Genomic DNA, 23274 nt, shown 5'->3' with positions numbered 1-23274 from the left:
TATTTTCTTAAATATCTAACTTTGTACATAATTTTTACATGTAGATATTTCTCTTTATGTACTTCAGAGAACCTGCTAAATTTTGGTTTTCAACTGAAGCTCTCTTAGTTATCAAATTCATATTTATCATAAAATTTGCAAATTACCCGACGGTTTCACGAGATGTTGCGCCGCCCGCTGCTACATTAGTTGCCATCGAGCTCTTGTCGACTACGGATCTGTGTCAAAGTTTCTCCGCCTGTTCTTATTTTACTAATATTAATTTACAGCGTGCGGATTGCGGGACGCCAGAGGTGACTCCCCACACCTCACCTCCTAAAATGTAGGCTCAATAAAATAAAATGGAGCCTACAGGCTCACGTTGTAATACCTCGCCTTAGTGTACACTTAGCTATCTTAGTAGGTACTTCAGTGATATGAAACCTTAGAATAAATAATAATAATAATGTTGCCTTGCACTAAATTTAAGTACGTCTTAAACCAGTGCTTAAATTGATGAGACACTCTTACACAATGTATTAAAAGTGTCTTTTGCACCACAAGCATTGGTTTAAGACGTACTTAAGCTTAGTGCAAATTGACTTTAATGAAGTACAGTGTTTAATAGCAGTAGAGCTCCGACTGAAAGAGTTCGTCTAAGTACTACTTAACATGCCCTTATTCATTTTTGCCGCCAAGCGGTAATAAGAGCGTCTGGTTTTTGCAGAATGTGGGTGAAAGTACGTTCACGTGGGACTTGTCAACTATGTCCCAAGGTGACGGGCGCAGTGGCTGTGGGACTCAGATCTTTGCGATTTAAGGTTCTGAGTGGCACTGCAACTGCTATGGACAGACGTATCGCTTACCATAAGGATCGATTACCATGACCTGTTTGCCCCGTTACTTGCTATCATAATAATAAATGTTATTTATTGCTTCCTTCTCCGTTGAACTTAAAATAATGCAAAACATATTGCTTTCTCATGAATTAAAGTTTTTGTGAAGTTGTAGACTTTCTTTGAATAAGATCTTAACATAATATGTCGAAGGACATTTACAAATTTGAAAACATACGTTTTCTGAAAGCACTTACAGTATTTACCTACTCGTAAATAGACGCTTTTAAGTTGATTAATACTTAACATATATTATGTTCATGACCCTAACAACATATAAAAAGTATTAAGATGAACTATACTTATTGAGAACTTTTGTCGTTAACCTGACTTTACCGAAGCCGGTCGCCTTTAAGTAAACAAAAATGTTATCTCACATCCCGTACTAGCAACCTGTCGGATGAATAACCCATTAATGTTTGCAAAGATTTGACGTCCTGTTTTTTTAGGAAACCAGTAAATTAATTTAGCAAATAGAATAAAAAATTCGGAAAAGATTTTCATCAAAGGATCTTAACAAATACACAGAAATGGTTATTCAGAATTGATTAATGAAATATTAGATAACTACAAAGTTGTATCAATGTTAATACCTGTCAAAAGAAATTCCAGTAAGAGTGAACACGCTGGCAGCGACCGTGACGTTGGCTATGAAGTTGCTGAGCTGACAATAGCGCACGCCGAATACCCAGTCACTGTGGACAATTAAGTTAAAAGGAGTTCTGTTAAAGTATTCAATTACTTTATTCTTTTGCGTAAAAGCCTAATTCTCTTGTGAATACCGTGATAAGAGTGGGGTACGCCATCGACCAATTCTCATCCTGCCATAATTGTGTGTTGGGAGAGACGAGTACATTGCTAGACCAACAGTGAACTTCTAAATCTTTTGATACTCGTGTACATTTGAGTAAAATTTATTTATTAATTGCAAATCATGTCTACGAACGCCATGCTAATAAGAGAGTCAATATAACTCTAGGGTTTATTTTAGATTCATTGATATAATGATAATTAATGGTGATAGTGATAATATGATAAGGTGATAGACAGAGGTAATTAAAACAACCAAAAAGTGCTTGTTTATTCTGTTTTGTTTGATATGAGTAGATCCTTTGATTACGTTTGCCATAGAACTCTACTATCCAAATTAGTAAGATATGGTCTTCGTGGACAGGTGCATAGCTGGATAGCAAGTTACCTTAGTAATAGAACTCAGTGTGTGTAGGTAGTAAAGCTAAATAATAAAAATGAAATAGAAACTCACAGATCAGAATTTTAACTAAATAAATACGGTATGCCTCAGGGTGGTATTTTGGGTCCATTGTAGTTTCTATTATATGTTAATGACCTCCCTGAAATGACAAAATACCCATGCACTCTTTTTGCAGATGACATATCAATAATTATTTATAAGAATTTTGACATAGACTATGAAAAAGAAATAAATGACACTATATGTAATATTATTGACTGGCTTAAGCGAAATAACCTGAAAGTTAACGTTGCAAAAACAAAAATAATACAATTTTATAATTATAATGGAAAGCCCCAGAAACTCTCTGTAAGCTATCATGGACACGATGTTGAAGAATGCTCGTCCAGCAAACTTCTCGGCGTAGTCTTAGACTCTCAAGTAACATGGAAACCAAAGGATGATTCAATATGTGCTAAAGTGGATCGATTTGTAATTCCTTTATACCGTCTAACGCACATATGTGATCAGAGGACTGCCTTAATGGCCTATCATGCGTTCGTTTGTTCAAGCTTGCGGTATGGCCTCATCATCTGAGGGAACTGCGTAGAGTTGAATCGTGCATTTCTTATCCAGATAAAATGTGACAGAGCTATATGTAGAGTAGGTCCGCTTGAATCTTGTAGACCGCTTTTTAAAAAGCTAAGAATTCTAACGCTTCTCGCTACGTACGTATTTGAAGTATGCATGTTTGTTAAAAAAAATTTGGCCCTGTTTACTAAGAAACGTGAAGTATCTACTTTTTTAACACGACATCCCAACCGCTTGCCTGGCCCCTCCCATAACATTACTAGCTTTTCTAAGAGTTGCTGTAATACGTCCATAAAGATATATAATGCTTTGCATGCAGCGATCGCAGACTTACCCTTAAACATTTGACTTATTATGTGATCTGTGTATATATGATATCAAAGATTATTTAAAGCGAAAACAAATTGACACAACTTTGTTTATAAGAATAACTGCTTCAATATCTCTATCTGCGACTTTTAACAGCGATGCAAACGCTCAAGTGCATCGATGCAAATGCGCGATTACGTCGATGCAATCACCTATATATCCCAAGTGTAGCGATGCTATCGCGCGTTTGAATCGATGCGGTCGCGCGCTTGCATCGCATTTGCATCTCCACACGCGTGTGTAAAGGTAGACGATTAGCGACTGCATCGCGTTTGCATCGCTGTTAAAAGTCGCCGTCGCTAAGGTCAGGTGAGGTAAGAGATTTTGGATTTAGAACATCGTAGCGACATCTCTTTTGTCTTTTTTATCGACGGAGAGATTATAGTGCTAAACTCTTTAGATTAAGACTTAAGGTTTGAAGTCGCTCTTCCGCTGATGTTCCTCTTACCCCACCTGATCTACATATACCTACATATAAGTACTACAACATCTACTTAACTTTAACTTAATGATTCTCGCTAGCTCAGAATCAAATTAAATAATAAAGAAATAATGAAATGTTTTTAAAGCAAAATATTCATAATCAACAATAACTGTTGCAGGTAAAAAGAATTATCATATTAAAATGTTTTATTAAAATTATTGGAGAGAGAAGGTAATATCGTTGTATATTTTATTAGAACACTATCACAGCTCACAAGGAAGTCCGTTGCCGTTTCCATGGAGACAGGTCCAAAATTTAGAGGCCTTCTGAGATCCGTTTGGATATTACGTATACTTGCTTTATTATATTATTTAAAAATGTTTACACTCGTAAATAAAAAAAATTACTCCACTAGTTTGTTATAATTATTAATACAAAAATCGAACACAAAGAAAAGTTACTTCGATCTATCACGTCTCGCTCTGTTTCTTGCGTTGGTTTTACACAAACGCAGATCCTGTGCGATCAAAGGAATTTTTCTTCGTGTTCGGTCTATAAAAGATCGAAGTATTTCTTAATTATAATTTTGGGCTTTCACATTTTTGAGTCTACGAGGTCTATAGTCACTTGGAGTGCGATCAAATAACGTCAGCTTGCAAGATATTTTGTTTCATATCTTCAAACATCAAACGTCATATTAGTTTTTTTTTATAAAATATAGGTGCGCATTTGACCTCCATCTCACCTGATGGAAAGTGACGATGAGGTCGACGATGGAGCATGCACACCTAAATAATGCCTATTCACTCTCGCCTTGAAAAGGTCCAAGTTATAACGTTCAGGGAACAAGTTTGCAGACAGGGAATTCCACTCCATAGCCGTTCGCCATATAAATGTGGAAGCGTAACGCTTCGTGCGAATCTTTGGAATATCCACAACATAGGGGTGGAACCCGAGCTTACGCCTCGTCCCCCGGTAGTGGAAAGGGGAAGGCGGAATTAAATCGTGTAATTCCATCGCACACTCTCCGTGATATACCTGTAAAATACCGATAAGCAGGCAACTTTACGGCGGTGTTCAAGGCTTTGCAGCTTCGCCTCCACTAATTCCGAGTCACCTATGAGCCTCTTGGCACGGTTGTCAATTTAACCCAAAGTGGCCACTTGATATGTCGCAGAGCTATCCCAAAGGTGGCAGCAGCACTCCATGCACGATCGGACTTGTATTTTGTATAGCTGAAGCAACTGTTCCGGTGTAAAGAAACGCCTCATCCTGGAAAAGATCCCAAGCTTCCTTGCTGCATTTTTGGCCATAGATTTAATGTATCGGCCGAAGTTCAAATTGGACGACAGGTCCATTCCAAGTAGCTGGAGACAATTAGCTATCGGTATGGATATATCACGAAAATTTGGAGTCAGCTCAAAGGGACTCCGTTTTGTGGAGAATAGATACGCTTGCGTTTTGGTAGCGTTAAATTTGACAAGATTGGCATTGCCCCAATCGGAGACTGCCTGGAGTGTCAAATCTAAACGGCTAACCATGGACTCTCGACAAGACTGGTTCGTTCCTCTTCACTGACCCTTGCATTGGTCAAGTACCTATCTACAACTGTGCTGCCATCAGCATACGTAAAGTACCTGGAATTAACATATCATTGATATGCAGCAGAAAGAGAGTTGCAGACAGTACGAAACCCTGAGGAACTCCGGCCGGAACTGGACACCGGAACATCTATCGCAATATGTTCGGAAGAGTAGCCTTCTAAGACCACTCGAATCGAATGTTCGCTCAAAAAATCCGAGATCCAATTGCAAAGGTCAGTGGGAAGCCCATAAGAGGGAAGCTTACTTAAAAGGCTTGCGTGCCAGACCCTGTCAAAGGCTTTAGAAATGTCCAAAGACACTACAAGTGCTCCGCCTTGCTTTTCTATAGCCTCGCTCCATATGTGATAGGCATACACAAGAAGATCCCCAGTAGATCGCCCTCGTCGGAATCCGTACTGGCGATCACTGAGGAGGTCGTTGTCTTCAAGGTACGACAGGAGACGTTTGTTGAGTACACGTTCCATAGTGTTACAGAGTATGGAAGTGACTGAGATAGGTCTATAGTTGACAGAGTCAGCTCTGCTTCCCTTTTTAGGCATAAGTTGCACGTTTGCAAGCTTCCACGACCTGGGAACACCAATCTCAAGTGAGAGGCGGTACATGCGTGTGAGAACAGGAGACAACTCAGGCGCACAGTTACGCAGGACTATTGCTGGAATTCCATCTGGCCCGCTAGCTTTATTCACGTCTAGATTTCGCAGAGTTCTAAATACCTCTTTTTGGCGTATGCGAACTGGTAAATGGTAGGGTCCCTGCGGCATCTAGACGCGAACTTTCTGCAAAGAGTAAGGCAAAGAGATTCGCCTTCTCTTCTCCAGTATGAGCCAGCGAGCCATCCCGCCTCAGCAGAGATGGCAAAGATGGGCGACAAAAATTAGATTCGACCGCTTTGGCAAGCATACCACTAGGGCCCCTGAACGGGTGGGGAGTATACGGATACAATTGAAAGGGTTGTAACCCTAACTAGCCGTGAACAGGTTCACGGCAATGAAATGAGAAACTTCCGGTACATAAAATTTATTAAAGAAGTAAAGTTTAAAGAAAGGCTGTAACAATATAAAGGTAAATGTAAAAAAACAGGTATAACAGTATAAAACACTCCCTACACTTTATTATTAAGGCACTTACTTTTATTGTTTGGGCTGGTGAATTCAGTGTTTGTTTATTGAAAACATACCGTAAGTAGCGTTTTTTTAAGTTTACTCTGAATATAAATGTTTATAAACTATACTTTAAGGAGGAATTTCATGGTAAACGTTAGAACCACTCAAACGGAATATTATCATATTTATCCAAGTACACCAAAAATTTTATTAGTGCTTTTTAAGTGCAGGATTTGCGGTGTATTACTGCATATTATTTGAGATGTTTTTGTTGGTAGTATTTAGCAAAGGAGGGTATTTATTTAGCAATGCAGAATAATAATTTTTATTTATAAAAACTTGTATTTAAACTGAATGCTTTTCTAATTTACGAAACCAAATAGCCGTCATTTTGCGGTAGGAGGAGCGCATCGCGTGAGCGGATAAGGGAACAACCATTCTTGATGGTGTGCATTAAAGTCCCCCAGAATGACTAGTTGCGCCGCTGGGTACCTACGCTGAATGTTGTCAGACGTCTCACTCAGATATTGGAACAGCTTGGTCGTCTCCTAATCTACACTGTGCGATCGGTAAACACAGCAGTACACTATTTGTGTAACTCCTGTGTCTACCAGAAGCCACAAAATGGAAAAAATCGGTGCCTCAAGGTTCTTGAGACGCTTGACACAGATGTCATCGCGAACGTACACACAGACTCCGGCACGAGGTACAAACCTGTGCTCCAGAGTATACCCGGGGTAGCTGAGGCACGCTGCGTCAGTCGGACATCTGATCTGCGTTTCTGTGTGGAACTGCAGCTGCGGTTTGTCGGTTTCAAGGCGCGGGAGAGAACCGAAGAGGATTTTATGCCCGCCAGTGCGCACTGATGGAATATCCATTATTACGATACCATGAGCGTCCGTCAGCAGTGTGTAGTAGCAGTAGAGCTCCTTGTGAAAAAGTTCGTTCGGGGTAGTACTGCCACCTTACCTATTTCTGCCGCCAAGCAGTAATGTTAGCTTTACTGTGTTCCGATGTTGAAGCGTAAAGGTTCTGGTGGAATCACAGCCACATGGGACTTAGCAACTTATGTCTTAAAGTAACAGGCACAGTGACAGTGCCGCTCAGATCCTTGCGATTTATGGACAGGCGTGCAGCTTACCATCAGGCGCATGGCTTGTTCGTCCCGTCACATGATATTATAAAAAAGTCCGTTGGAATGTCGTAACCATAGATATTTTTTCTATATCTATGGTCGTAACTCCTTCTTTTACGATTTTGAGTGTTTAACGGTATCCTACATAATTTTTCGAGCTCTATCGATTCATAAAACTGTATCTACGAAATTCACCATAGGTATTGAGTTCTTTAAAAGTATTTTGATATAAGACCGCTACCCACTACGAAATATTTTCTTGTAAGTTCTTACAGTGTTATGCTCTATTTTAGTACAGATACAGTATAATGTTATAACATAACGGAAACAAATTTTAGTGTAAGTTTAGAATTACAGTCTTATGCCGCAAACACTCTTTGATCGCGCGTGCGCAAGGGTGTTGTCTAGTCAATACTGCGCGGGAGTTACCTTATCCCGCAGTGCGAGTGAAAAAGTGTACATAAGGGCCTAGATCGAATTGTAGGACTTAGGTTCTCATTCGAGTGATGTTTGTCTACCTATTGACCTGAGAGATAGGGAGTTCCAGAGAGACAACGGGCTCCTCGGTAAAACCAGGGTACGGCGGGCGTCCGGGCCAAGCCCTCCGCCACGCCTTTACGAGCGTCTCTGGTGGACTCGGACTTAAATATGGACTCACCGGGATTTGTGGTTAGCTGCAGGAATGAACTTTTGTCCCGCGCGCAGTTAGCGCGTTTTAGTAGCGGTCTAAACGAGGGCCTAAGGCGAAGAGATGCGCGGGGCACGTGAGTTGCCCTTTAAGTCGGGAGCTATGTCCGGACATTGTCGCAAGACACTACGACCGGCATCTTGGGTACTAGCCCGGTGAGCCAGTAAAGGATAAGCTAGACATCCTCCGGTCCCTATAGACACGTAAGTTTATGGGAACTGGAGAGACGCTTCGGCGTCGAGAAATGATCGTGCCTACAGCTCCGTCACCAAAGAAGAGATTTGGTAATTCACTTAGAGTCGACGACTTAACGGTGGCAACAGTTACAAAGTGAGCGTGCCTACGGCTCCGGTATCTATCTGGAACTATTTTCCAGAGGGTGCTGTACGTGCATCCGGAGCAGCTCACCCAAGGCACTAGCCTTTTGAGAACCGGTTGAAGTCCTTGCAAACGGAGTGATCTAGGGCTAGTACAGTGCCCTTCCCGCATAACCAAGAGGTTGATAGGGAGGAGGATAACTATAAACAAAACTTATGTATGTAGAAAGATATGGGAGCTGTCTGCACGGCTAGACGAGATCAATGAATAGGTAAAGAATTCTCAGAGATCTGGGCAAAATAACCCTCAATGACAATGAAAATGATAAGTAGAGAAAATATGTTGCGAGTGTGCGTTATTACTATTAATGAGAATTTCTTTGACACTCCCGCTGATCTGCATCATAATACAGACAATAACGATTCCGATTTTGACTGGACACGTCCTAAACCAAAACGTCACAAGTGACAAATCACTTTACAAAGTGCACGTACGTGACTCCGCAATATCGGGAATTATTGTACTATTTTCATGCAAATATAGTAAAAAAACCTATTTTTATAACATAAATAGAAACTTCGTAAATTTTGTAGCAACAAAAACAAAAAATACTTATTTTTTAACTACAGTAAACTTTGTCGGAATCAGTCATTCCATCATACAGTCGGATTCATCAGTCATCCTACAATGGATTTGTATTTTTAATTCTCATTTTAGGTACCGACTGTGTGATGGGATGACAAAGGTTACTTTAGTTAAAATAATAATAACAATAATTTTCATGTTGTATTATTATCATTTATTTGTAAGAGGTGTCACATTACATTACGGTAACTTTTTTCTATTTGATTTTTGTTTAAAAACAGAACACGATATGTTAACTAGTTTTTTTTATTTTATTGTAATAAATATCGCTAAAAGTAAGAAATTGATCTCATTGTGTAAACAGCTTTGATCTCTAATCATCAATTAAATTATCAAACTTTGAATATTAGAACATTCTGTTATTAAAAATTGATCAGTTTTATTTTTACGGCATCCTAAAAGTATACATGTTGCATTTTGTCATAAAATCGCTTCTCCTGTAAAATTACAAAAATGGCGCTTACAGTGTAATGTTTCTCAGGTACGGAATGGATGCTTTATTTCAATTGATATAGCATAAAATGTACAATGACAAATTTAATGTTCTCTGCAGTCCCGTCCGCCAGCTCGTGCTGGCCCTGAAATAGACATTTTTTGTTTGCAAAAGGATACCATAGTTGGTCACCGTCGTCAAAGACTATAATAAAAAGAAGAAATCTGTAAATTAGTCAAACAACAAGATAAACTCTGAAATAGGATAAACGCGGTAGAATATCCGAAGTACTGGCAGTGCCAATTTCTTCTATTTTTGGAAGAAAAAATACGCCCTCTGACTTACGTCTTGGGGTCATTTAACAAATTGCGGATTCGCGTAAATTTGTGCGGGATCTTACGGATTGTATTCACTAGTGTCAGGGAGGCTTGGGTTTAGGGGTGAGATAAACAACACATTATTTATGCTATTGGAAATATTTATTAAACACACACAACATATTATCTATGCATAGGAAAAATATAGCTTCCAGAAAGTATGCCGAAAGGCACCGATAACATCAATATATGCGCCATTTTATTAATAGACGCTATTTTCCAAAGTCTTTTTTACGATTTCTTTTTATTACTTTTTATTAAGTTAACACCTCTTAACAAGGTATTTGTATTAATAAAATAAATAATTCTTTTTTTACCTCCCACTTAATCCTATATATTTTCTCATCATGATCAGTTTTGTTTGTAACCCTCCTTATCAACTTCTCGGTTATACGGGAAAGGCACTATAACCTGTGCAAGCTAGCCCGCACAGGGACCTACATAGTCAGGTCTTGAGTCCACATCAGGCTGTTTGCACGGACTTCATCCGGTTCTCAAATGGGCGGCCTAGGGTGAGCTGCCCCGGACGCACGCACGGTACTTTCTCTTTTTTCCAGATAGGTAGCGGAGCTGTAGGCACGCTCACTTTCCGTTGTGCATTGCGCAATTAACGGTTGCCACCGCTAAGCCGTTGACTACAAAGTCCACTACCAAATCTCCACTTTGGTGGCGGAGATTTAAGGCGCGATCGCTTCCCGACGTCATAAAACGGCGTCTCTCCAGTTCCCAATAACCTAAGCGGCTGAAGGGACCGGAGCTAGATACCCGCTCATTCTCTACTAGCTCTTCGGGCTTGTGCCGGAGAAGCCGGTCGCAGTTTCGCCTGCGACATTGTCCGGACATAGTTTCCGGCTTAAAGGGCAACCGCGCGTCTCCTCGCCTTAGGCCCTCGTCTAGATCGCTATTAAGACGAGTTAGCAGCGCGCGAGATGAATTATCCCCTTGACAATCAATCGTATGAAATCCCCAATCCGCATTGTGCTAAATCCACATCTTCGAAGTGACCTGTGCTCAACATAGTGATGGATAATGAATTAGTGATATTGTCATTATCTTTTAATATATTCACTGATACACATAAATCGAAATTTATCATGTCTGCACTATAGGACCAGTGCAGATATTGGTGTAGTGCAGATATGAATGTCTGCAATAAACCACTGCACCAGTAAAGCTTCTTGTGATAGAGTTTTTCCAGGGAACTGCTGCTATTTTACTTATTTCTGTCGCCAAGCAGTAATGTGACCATTTAGAGTTTAAGGTTGAAAATTCAAGTATGACTCTCTCGAACGCGAATTTTACACTTTGAGTCAAAACTTTCGTAGATTCTATTCATGTTACGAAGCCGCTTATTTTGTGCGTTAAATGACAATTCATAAAGATTGGGATACAAAAAAAACCTAAAAAATTTTTGTACAAATTGAAAAACGAAAATTTGGAGCCTATCCGGTTGAAAATTTCAAAAAATCGATTAAAAAATCAGAACTCGAAAACTACGAAAAATCGCGGAACATGCATGGGGGTGATTCGGATACCTCTCAATGTGAGACACCTAAATTTATTTTTGGACGTCACCATCCCTGCCATCTTGTATATCTTCGCTTCGCTTCCTCATTTACATGACATACGATATTGGAATGGAATTTCTTGTCTATAGACTTATATACTGAACGCTGAGCCTTTTCAAGGCAAGAATGAATAGGCATTATTGATTGCATGATTGCACGCAGTCATGTAATACTAACATTAGTCATAAGATCACCTGCGTATTAACCATTTATGGGCGAAAAAAAGTCTGAAATAAATTATTATTATTACTATTACGTAGATGTGCGTGTTCCATCGCCAACCTCATCGTCATTTTCCATCAGGTGAGATGGAGGTAATAAGGGCCGGCAGCTACATTGCCCAACGTATTAGCATTACTCTTTATATAGCAATGGTAATACGGGTATCATCTTGGGCACCTTGCCGCAGGTATCCAATTTTATTCATACAATTGAATCCTAGTTTTAGTTTCTAATATTTGAGCTTTTATTATATTTTTATACGTTACCATTTTTCATAAAAAAATGTAAAAGGTTTACAATTAATTTCAAAGTAGTTTAACTCGGCATAATGTTATAGAGGTAACCATCATCGAAAGACAAAACACTGTTTTTTGGAAATGCTGCTGAAGAATCATATTGCTCATAATTTAAAAACTTAGAAAATAATAATAAATAACAAATTAAAATATTTTTTTAAAACAAATCTCATATTAAACAGGCAAATTTTCATAAGACAATTACGAGCATTTGGTTTTCCTCGAAAATTGTTTCGTTTGAATAGAAAAGTAATAGTTATGACATAAAGAAGACACGAAAATGTTTAAGAGATGACAATGGAAAATGGAGCTTTAGATTTTTGAAATACGGTTACAAGTGTAGTATAACATTTTATTTTATCGCACTTACAAAGTCAGTAAACGGAAACACTAATTACCACAGTTATTAAATTGTGTATTGTGTAAAAACATTATCAGAATGAATCAACGGTTACTTTATTTAAATACATCATCATCAAAATAAGTTCAATTTATTATTATTAATACAAAGAGCGAACAAACACAAAGAAAGATTCCTTCGACCCGACTGGACACAAACCAGCGTGTGTCGTCCCAACCTGACCACCGCTGTTTTATCTGCCTCTGTGGCTGAACGGTTACCATGCTGGACTGCCACGCAAAGGTCCCTGGTTCGTTTCCTGGGTCGGGAGAAATATTTGTATGGCCTACATTTATTTCTCTCGTGAGTTTGGGCGTAATTTAAGGTTGTCTATGTGTGTGTCCATGATATAGTTAGTTAGGGATACCCGTGAGGGTTTGCCTAGTGCGGGGCTATGTTGAGTGTGTGCGTTATTATTATTATTATTGTTACCAAAGGAGCTACTGATCGAATTTCTCTATAAGCTTGTAGCGTATTTGCATGGGCTTAAAAGTCTATACAACCTCAAATGGCTTTGGCGCATCCGCGTAACAGACAAAGCGTTGAATCAATCACTTTGGAAGAAAGTATAAGTTTAATTGAGGATATACACTGATTACTATATGATGTGAAAACACAATTCCTAAAAATTTTTCCCGAAGAAAACACACTAATTTACCTCGAAATTTTACAACAAAACCGCTGTATTCGATAGGTACTTTACATATACCAATGATTTATTTTCATATCGACTGAACTAAATAGAACACGTACCTATAGTATACTACACACATTTTTCAAATGGCTTTAATTTAGTTTGTAAAAAAAAATTAATTCTGAAATAAAGCCAGTGCCGCTCGACCCAAAATGAACCATATTAGTCCGGGAAAATTTTTAATTCGAGCTGAAGTTGAGGCTTTTATTGTCATAGCGCCACCAATAAGAATTCATGAAAGTTTCTTACATCAGCCAGGTTTGTACGTTTTGACGACCTCGGTGGCCCGATTCCTTCGAATCGAACCCAGGTCCCGGGATCGAATACCGGTGGGAACAAATTGGGAAATTACTTTCCTAAATTGATTATATCTGGGTGTTCTGGCGACTGAGGTCCGTTGCTCTGGTACTCATAGTACAGGGAGTTCCCTAGTTTAAGACCGGGAGTTCCCTAGTTGACGTGGTTGTCTGGCACATTACTTTCGCAAAAAAATAAGTATCATGATAGGAAAAATATCATGTTATTGAATAAAAATAAATTAGTTTGTTTTGATGAACCAACGCGGCAAAGTTCTACCGAATAATACCGTAATACAAATTTACCTGCTCATGAATTGCACGCGTCAGTGTACACCCGACAACGATGATTTTTGATCCAATCTTTTCAAGTGGTGAGACGGTAAATAAGAATGATGTAGCTAGAAAACGTTACACCCTCAACCTTATATATTTAAAGTAAATGTTACTTTTATCCAGAAGTCGCTTGTTATCTGTGCCTACTGAATGTCCTTAAATATAGAGCAATTATTCTTTATTTCTTTCACGGGTTTCCTCTTTCCGAAGATGATTTCGGAAGAAACTTGGTATATAAAACTTAAGGAAACCAACTCTATCAAACTTCATAATGTTAGAAAGTTTTATGCCTTACATGATTTCTAAGTATAGAAAACATTGAAATTGTTTAGTAGGTACAAAAATTTATAGCAGAACTCACTTTTAAGCAAATTACAGCCAGAGTTACCGATTTTCTTTTAAAAAAAATCTATCTTCGATCTATGTATATAAGATCATGTGTATATGAAAAGGTATAACTTATAAATGTTGTACCGAGGAATCGTTATCAACAAGGAAGTCATAAGGCCAGCTAACTGTAACGTTTGGCTATAAGTCTAAATCGCGTATACCTATTTATTTATTTTATTACAATAAGTCACCGTCACCCATGACTATAGAACCTGTAAAAAACCCGGAACATTGATTTATTTGAAAAAACTAATACACGCGATTAAAGTGTGAAACACGTAGAGAGCGGAAAGGAATAGCCCCGCCGTGGTCCCGACCCGAATCGTGCCCGACCCGCACCCGTTCTATGCGTGTTTCACGCTTTAGGTCCGAAAAATAGTTTCATGTCCCATATGTAACAATCGAGAAAACCTAAGAACTCGACGCGTTTGGGTATAAGTAACGCAAATCTGATTATTACTAGAGTGGTTGAGTGTGTGTATTGTATACATACCAGATAAGAAAATTCGTTAAAATTGTTTTGTTCGTTACATTCGAAAATGTAATGTCAATACAATCTAGTGCTTTCAAGACATCTGAATATGGCAGTTTATTTACATTACGGAGAGGCTTCCTAATGAGTTTGTCGATACCGCTTCGTGTTTACTTGAATGGAATACAGATTACCAAACCAAACAAATGTCGAGGCATTTACATAATTATTACACTAGTTATACAGTCGAGTTCCACTAACTAGTATAAATAAGTAATTTCGTGGTTAATACACATAATATACGGCGGAATACAAAATACCAACTTTACAGTATACACCACGATTCCTGTGATAGTTTTGGAATTGGTCGTAAGTTTGCCATTATTTAGCATCTAAATGTAATAAACACAATCATCATATATATCAATTACTGCTATCAGGCAGTAGTGACAGTCATTGGATCAATCACCAAAACAACGTAAGTAGTTAACATATCGCCTTTATTCAACTACTTTATTAACTTTGTTGTTTGCTTTAATTATTAACTTGCACATGGTCAGTAACAGCGTATATGGTATAATTAAACATTATAATAAGATAAGTACAGGGTACCTCGTTTCGTTATATGATCTCAAAAAACCAATTACGGGCTTTACAGTGCGATTTCCGAGAGCTTTCTGCGTAGTTGCCCCCTATTGCTTTTCCATAGAGAAGTATCAACAATGTACTGACAAAATTCAGTGCTTTATAAACATTGTACATTTTACATTCAATCAATATAACTACTACGGCAAGAAAGGTACTAACATTTTTGTGTGCGGTTCTATTTCAGTACTGTCCACGAAAGGAATAAAATAAGTTTATACGATATTAAGTAATTTGTTCAAGTAATCTGTCATTAACAAAAAATATGTATTGAAATTGGGTAAATACATTTATAAAGAATGAAATGTTTTTTAACCGACTTCAAAAAAGGAGGAGGTTCTCAATTCGACTGTATGTTTTTCTATGTATGTTACGCGATAACGCCGGTATTTGTGAACCAATTTTCACGATTCTTTTTTTGTTGCAAAGATAGTGGTCCTATTTAATTTTGAAGAAAATCATCCACCTCTAAAGGTGGTTCACGCATGAAGATTTTTTTTAAAGCGCCTAAATTTTATTATAAGGAGCAATTATTGTAATGGTTGATTTTGCTATTCTCCAATTCAAGGCGTTTTTCTCTCAATATACTTTGAGTGGTGAGAACCGATTTTTATTGTCTCCTGTGTCAAGTCCCGTATAGTGGCGAACTAGGGGATGAATCGGGGTTTTTCCGGGTTCAATAAAACTTGGTATTTTTATGTAATTCCACGTACTTTTGAGGTCGGTTTTTTTTTGTACTCTGTACTGAGATTATGATTCTTCAATTTATAAAATTAATTTTCTTTTCAATTGATTTAAAATGAATTCGCATTTTATAAAAGCGGGAAAAGATTTAACAATCCTTTAAAGAAACTGTAGATTTTATAATGCACGAGAAATATACAGATGTACGATGGGATATCGTAGCTACTAGGTCGATATTCCCTTCAGGCGCAACAAGCGCTTTTTATCATCTTTTATTGTGCGCACAGCCCAGGCGTAGAATTCCCTGCTTGGGGCTGTATTTCCGAGCACCTGCAACTAAAGTATCTTTATGACAGTGCGATCTTTAAGCAAGAGCAAGTTTATTTACTACAAAAAAAATGCAAATTAGGTGGGTTGTTTTTTTATAGCCTTGCAAAAGTGTACAAATGAATTCAAAGAACAGATTGTGCATATGACACTCATAATCTGTCCTCTTATTAATGCACATGTAGAGTGGAACGCTAGGTTGGTTTTAATTACTGTATTCAGATTAAATGATCTACTGCACTTATAAGTGGACAAAAATTGGGCTTGAGTTTCGAGATATATATAGCATTTATAGATTTAGAAAAACATTTGATAGGGTGACCTAGAGGTTGATAATGTAAGTACTAATAAACGTCGGGATTGATTTCAGAAATGGAAGAATTGTTTTTGAACTATACGAAAATCAAGAGAGCACCATAGAGATAGAAGACGAAAGTAGAAATGCAAAAATAAAACAAGGAGTGCGACAAGGATGTTCTCTTTCACCTATCATCTTCAACATTTTTACTGAATGCGCAATGCAAAACATTATAGAAACATCAAGAGAAGGTATGTTCATAGGGTGTTAATTGTTAGATTTGCCGATGACATAGCTGTGCTTACAGAAAAAAGAGACCAATTGAAAGCCCTACTAAATAGAATTCATTAAATTTTTAAACAATTTAACCCGGCGATTAACAAAAATAAGACCAAACTATCAGTGACTGCAAAACACCCTTACAAAATTACACCCATCAAAATAAATTACATTATTGTAGGTAGCGCATTTCAAATATCTTGATAGTGTTATCACAGAAGACTGCAAATGTGCCACTGGCATAAAGACTAGAATGGAAATAGCAAAACAGGCTTTCCACAATGAAAAACACATTTTTACCTCTAAAATCCCATACGATTGAAAAAGATTTATCAAAAACCTAAGTCTGGATCTGGAACCTATGCATGGGATCCATACAGGATGTGATACGTGTACAATCACATAGAATGACAAAGAGAGATAGGGGTCATTTGAAATGTGGTGCTGGAGGACAATGTAAAAAATAAAATTGATTGAAAGAGATCAAATGAAAAAGTTTTGCAAAGGGTTGGGGAGGAAATAAATATTTTTAATACGACAGAGAAAATTGGGGAGGAGTGGAGAAGGCTACACCGACAAGAGTCTGGCTCTTAAATAGGATGATGATGTACATATAACGTGTTGTATCTAAAAATACATAATGTGTATATTATGAATTAAGAATTAATTATTTCATTTTTTGATGCAAATTTGAAAAAATAAACTGGTTTGATAAACCTTCAAAAATTTCATTGTCATTTTCATTTTTCATTTCATTCATTTGTATTCATATTCCTATTAACATTGTCGTTATTAAAATGTAAATATTTTTTTTTTTGTGTAAAGAAGATTAACAAGGAAAGTAAAGCTTCTCGTATTTTTTCCTTTTTGATGTCACAATGTCGCAACAAAAATGATAAATAACAATCACATTATCTTAGCATATCTTGTTTTTTCTTTTTTTTCAATTTCGTGAATCATTACAGTATTCAGAAATTATGTTATAAAACTTTCCCAAAAGTATGATTTATTTATAATGGCACAAGGTAAACCTTTCAATTTACTTGTACAGCGTGTTTGAATAATATTTTGGTCACGCAAATCGAGCTTCTTTCAAACAAAATCAGATACAAATGAAGCGTGTAAAATTTTATAAATACTGTAAGCTGGATGAGTTATTATAACTTTAATTTGTTACTGATTCCGCTATATATCTTAAAACAGTAGAATTAAGGTGTATTTTAACGTGGCGTTCAATTTTGCAAGGTCTTTTAAGTATAATACTACATACTAATATGTACAGAACGAGTTCTTAGGTTTTCGCGATTGTTACACATAGGGAATGAAACTATTTTTCCCAATTTAAATCGTGTATATTTGTTTTTTCAAACAAACTGACATTTCGGGCCCTTTACAGGTCTCATGTAGGGTTAACTCATGATGACACCATGATCAGTTTTGATGTTCAGTGGCTGTTTACAACCAATCTACCAGTAAAAGACTGCATTGAAATTGTATGTAGAAAGCTAAGGGAACATAATATGTCCATTGAGAATTATTAGAACACTGCCTAAAAAGGAATAATGAATTCTATTTATAAATCGACGGTATAGTGATGCGCTTTCCGGTATCTGCCGTTGTTGCCGATATTTTCATGGAAGACTTCGAGGAGCGAGATTTATCCATGGCCCCAGCTAGGCCGAAGATTTTCAAACGGTACGTTGATGAGACTTTCATAATATTACCTAAAGACAGCATACTTTTCTCGGACCATCTCACTTCTTTTAGTACTAAGATTCAATTTACTATGGAACAAGAGAATTGCGGTACCTACTTTAGCTTTTTTAGATGTTTTAATTAAAAGAAATCCTAATAACACCTCAGGCCATATTGTATTTAGAAAGAAAACCCATACAGATAGGTAAATCAATGGTAATTGCCATCACCATCCCAGTCAGTAGCTACCGTGGGAAAATCTTTGTTTCAGAGAGCACATGGTGTCTGCGACAGTAATATCTGGAAAGGGAACTTCAGTATATAAAGCAAGTCCTATATGCGAATAAGTTGAAGATTCCACGCCAATGCCGCAGGCCCCGTGTGAAACCACCAACAGACGAGCGAAGACCTGCCATTTTACCTTGCGTGAGAGGTGTTACAGACAAGATTGGAAGAGTCCTCAGGCGTGAAGGCGCGATCTATCAAGACCTATTACAAGCCCCTGAGGAAGATTTCTCAGTTCCTGAGACAAGCTTGACTGTGAGTGCGGTCTGTCTTATATTGGACAAACTAAGTGAAGTATTTGTAACCGCGTCAAAGAACACATAGCTGATGTAAAATACCGTCGTGTAAACAAGTCTGCAGTTTGCGAGCATGTCCTTGCAAAAGAAGTCCGTTATCTATCCAGGATGCTGTGAGAGGCCATTGAAATTAAAAAATATTCTAATTTCTACAGGGAGGATGGTTTCTCTGTACCACCAGTTTGGGATCCAGTATTTCCTCTGATGAAAAATCCCAAACAGACATAAGACTGCAGTACTAATTAATATATGTTAATTTATTCTAATTTCTATTATTAAATAGTAACAATTTTAACTTAATAAAAAATCATTCAGTAAAATAATTTGTAAAACGTAATGTATCGTAAATTGGAATGTTTCTTTGTAATATTAAAAATAAGGTATTTCATTAATAATTTTAGTAACTATAGCAAAAAAAAATAGGGTGATTTGCATTAATATTAGACATAACTGGTTGATGACTGTACCACCTCAGTCAACCGTGACCATGGGACCTGTAAAGGGCCCGAAAAGTCGGTTTGTTTGAAAACAAACAAATATACGCGATTTAAATCCGGAAAAATAGTTTCATTTCCTATATAATTACAGAGGATCATTCTCATTTTTATTTACTACACTCAGTGTGCAGGTTAATAATTTTTAGTAAATCAGACGTACATTTTTTTAAGTAACTCACGAAATGGGTCAGTTCGGAGTGACTGATCATGATAATAATATCTAGCTATTTTATTAAGGTCAATATGGGAATTTACGATTTTTATGTATAAGAAGATATTTGTTTGACCTTGTCTAACAATTTTAGCATGTAATTCCCCTTCCGTTTCACGATCTCCTACCCATTCAATCCAAATTTATAATAGGGTTTATTTATGATTTTATTTTATGTATGTTTATTTATAGAGTTAATTATATAATATAATTAACTCCATAATGATAAGAATCTCTTAGTAACATTTTGGGGGTTAAATAGCTTATGTCCCTATGAACTGTGTTCATTGAACACGCCTAATTACAGGTACAGCCTACGCAGCAATACCCTCGAGATCCCACACGTGACTTTTGGTGGTGCGAAATTGACAACACACGTTTCCAGTGATAAACCTCAGTTGTATCTAGAGATCACTCTTTGGACGAAACCCAGACTCCAATTTCTCATCTTAAATGCGCACTACATGACTTTCAGTGTAATGTCTCAAACAACAGTCTCTCTGTTCATTCTCTGCTTTAAATGAAAAGATACATAAAATTGAGGAACAGCGGCAGCGCGTTCTTTCACCGAAAGTGTGTTTCTCAAATATCAGAGGTTTGTTCTCCTACCTCGCATTGCTCTACCACCATTTTGAGACTGAATGACCTCACCTATTCTTTTATACGGATACCCATATTGCATGCCCTTCTGGCTCGACGTTTCTGCACTAATCAGGATATATTTTGGAGCTCAAATTTAAGCAATCCATTGGTATTTGCACTTACGCCCGTTAATTATAACGGCTCAGTGGCTTCGTCTAACGAATAGATCCGGAGGGATCTCGGATGACGTACTTGGTCATCGTCGTGAAGATTCGTCTGTCCTGTTATCACAGACACCTAAATAAATAGACACTAGAAGTGTAAACAACAGTCTATTCTTCGAAAACGGGTATGGCCATTTGTCCCCTACTCGCGCTCCCACTACTACATATGCACATATTCAAACGTTGTGAAACGAATGTTATTTTAGTGCAACACTTGGAATCAATTACTGCACTATGATTTATTCCCACACATACGCAAGCACTTTACGACGTCATTACCACTTACCACTACTTTATAAAATTACGTTGTGTTTTTCATGAACGTTAGGCTTGGTTGGTGATTGTAACACTTGTCTTTGCTTAAGTTTATATTTATCAATGCAAATGTATAACAAAATATTTACTTTTTGTTGTAGAGTAAACTCATCTTCATTAAAATACACTGAAAAAATTCTACTATAGCTTGTAGGAAACCAGGTTCTTGTGCCCGTTGTGGACATCATTTTGTTAAACTAAAAACATAAAATATGTTTCAGTTTATAATGAAAAATATTTTTATCATATTAACATTAAATATATATTAAATATATTGTATTAAAAATATGCACGAAAAGTAAACGATGCAATTCATGTCAACTTTGACACTTATTTAGATTTATCAGCTTTCTAAAACGTCTGATTGTTTAAACATATATTAAGTGTCGATTAATTACCGATATAAATGTTATGTACGTATAACAATGGTCAATAATACAAACACATACATAATTTCTTGCACGCACAAAACATTTACGACGATAATTTATCAAAACAAAAATATGTAGTTACATCACTAGTTCACAATTGCAATATTCCCAAAAATTACGATATCAAAGATGACGGATTATATTAAGTCCTTCAAACGGTTTGTAACACTATAAATATTTCAGACAGCGATGATAGCTTCACATTGACGACAACACGAATAAACTGATTATTTAATTAAAATTAAATTATTCACTATGAATAATTTCATTTTAATTAAAAAAGTATTTGTGCTTTTAAATACAAGTTTGTGAAAGTGTTTCCGCAATCAGATAGGCTGCAAAATACCATTTTACCTTTGACCTACCAACAAATGGACGTCGGGTCTAATACAAAAACCACGAAAAAAACAGAAGTTAACCTATACAAAAGTGACATGTAACGAATTACAAAAAACTAAAACATTTAATTTAAATTGTAATGTCATTGCAGTACCACCTAATTTTGCTTGCAACAATTTAAGGGCCCAAAAATACTATATTCAGCTTCTACTGGAAACTTAACAAAATGCTCCATATTTCGTTTCGACTGAAAATTACTTGAACACAAGAGTAGCCTTTATCATAAATATTAATTAATTTTTATATATATTATCATGTCGAATTTTGTACAAATTCACTTAAAGAAATAATAAAGTGTTGGGTAGATACAAACATACAAATATTACTGCAAATGTGAAAATAAGCGTGTACCTTAAGAAATGTACCGATATTCCAACTAAGCGTAAACTCAAATATCTGTAATTCCGAAAACCGATTTATAATAAAACCATTACGCTTTCTCTCATGTCTCATGTACTTGTAATTTTGATGCTTTTCACAAAGACAAAATTAGCTTTTGTTTTGTAATTTTCCTAAAAAAATACATTTGACGTTATGAAAATTCGAGCAAACGTTATTTCGGGCAAATGTATTTTCTGACTTCTGATAGGTAATCCCAAGTCGTAAAACGAGTACAACAATATTTTGTTAGTTATTGCTTACGTTTAATAAAAAATCATTTTAAAAATAAGAAGAAAATCAAAGCGACTCTATAATGTCTTTATTCTAAATATTTCAATCGCTTGCGGTTCGAACAATTGAAAATGACCAAGAAGTTTATCTATGCTTCTTGAAATTGACGTAATGGGTCTCTTTCCATTTTTTGCGTATGCATTATGTGAGCGAGCATGCAAGCATGTCATAGATAAACCTACACATTCAATGAAGTTTGACAAACCCCAGGTCCTTGCAAAAGAAGTCCGTTATCTACCCAGGATGCTGCGAGAGGCCATTGAAATTAAAAAACATCCTAATTTCAACAGGGAAGATGGTTTCTCCGAACCACCAGTTTGGGATCCAGTATTTCCTCTAATGAAAAATCCCAAACAGACATAAGACTGCAGTACTAATTAATATGTTTTAGTTTATTCTAATTTCTATTAATAATTAATAATAAATTGAACTTAATAAAAATTCATTCAATAAAATAATTTGTAAAACTTAATATAGCGTAAATTGGAATGTTTTCTTTGTAAAATTAAAAATAAGGTATTTAATTAATAACTATTGTAACTATAGTGAAAAAATAGGGTGGTTTGTATCAATATTAGACACAACTGGTTGAAGACTGTACCACCTCAGTCAACCGCGACCATGGGACCTGTAAAGGGCCCGAAACGAAACGGTTTGTTTGAAAAAACAAATATACGCGATTTAAATCCGGAAAAATAGTTTCATTTCCTATGACTTATTTACGATTCATTTATGTATAAATTAAATTTATAAAACTGTACAAAACATAACACTTTTAAATGAGAACTATGATAACACAATATATTTGTTTAGTGAAAATATGATACGAAATCCTGTTTTTACACTTTACTTATAATTGTAAGTCAATGACTTTACTGCAGTAATTTTTACAACTTATTATTATATGGTACTGCATGATTGACAACCGCGTTGTCAGTCGAACAAACGAAGACTGTTGCGCGATTGACGCTCTGTATGCGATTTTAACGCCCTATACGTGCGGTTA

General features: G+C 36.7%; 1 protein-coding gene across 1 annotated transcript in view; it reads right to left on the bottom strand.

The window, feature by feature from the left end:
• The window catches only part of LOC113231686 (tachykinin-like peptides receptor 86C), a 102833-nt gene that overhangs the window by 46465 nt on the left and 33094 nt on the right, over positions 1–23274 (bottom strand). The window contains exon 4 of the mRNA XM_026466147.1: positions 1469–1570. Coding sequence (XP_026321932.1) covers positions 1469–1570 — 102 coding nt within the window. The remainder of the gene's footprint in view (positions 1–1468; positions 1571–23274) is intronic.

The sequence above is a fragment of the Hyposmocoma kahamanoa genome, unplaced genomic scaffold (genome assembly GCF_003589595.1).
Source record: "Hyposmocoma kahamanoa isolate Upper Pololo Valley unplaced genomic scaffold, ASM358959v1 66, whole genome shotgun sequence".
In the NCBI taxonomy this organism is placed as follows: Eukaryota; Metazoa; Arthropoda; class Insecta; order Lepidoptera; family Cosmopterigidae; genus Hyposmocoma; species Hyposmocoma kahamanoa.
The sequence above is the reverse complement of the archived record's forward strand: the minus strand, read 5'-3'. Positions and strand labels throughout refer to the sequence as shown.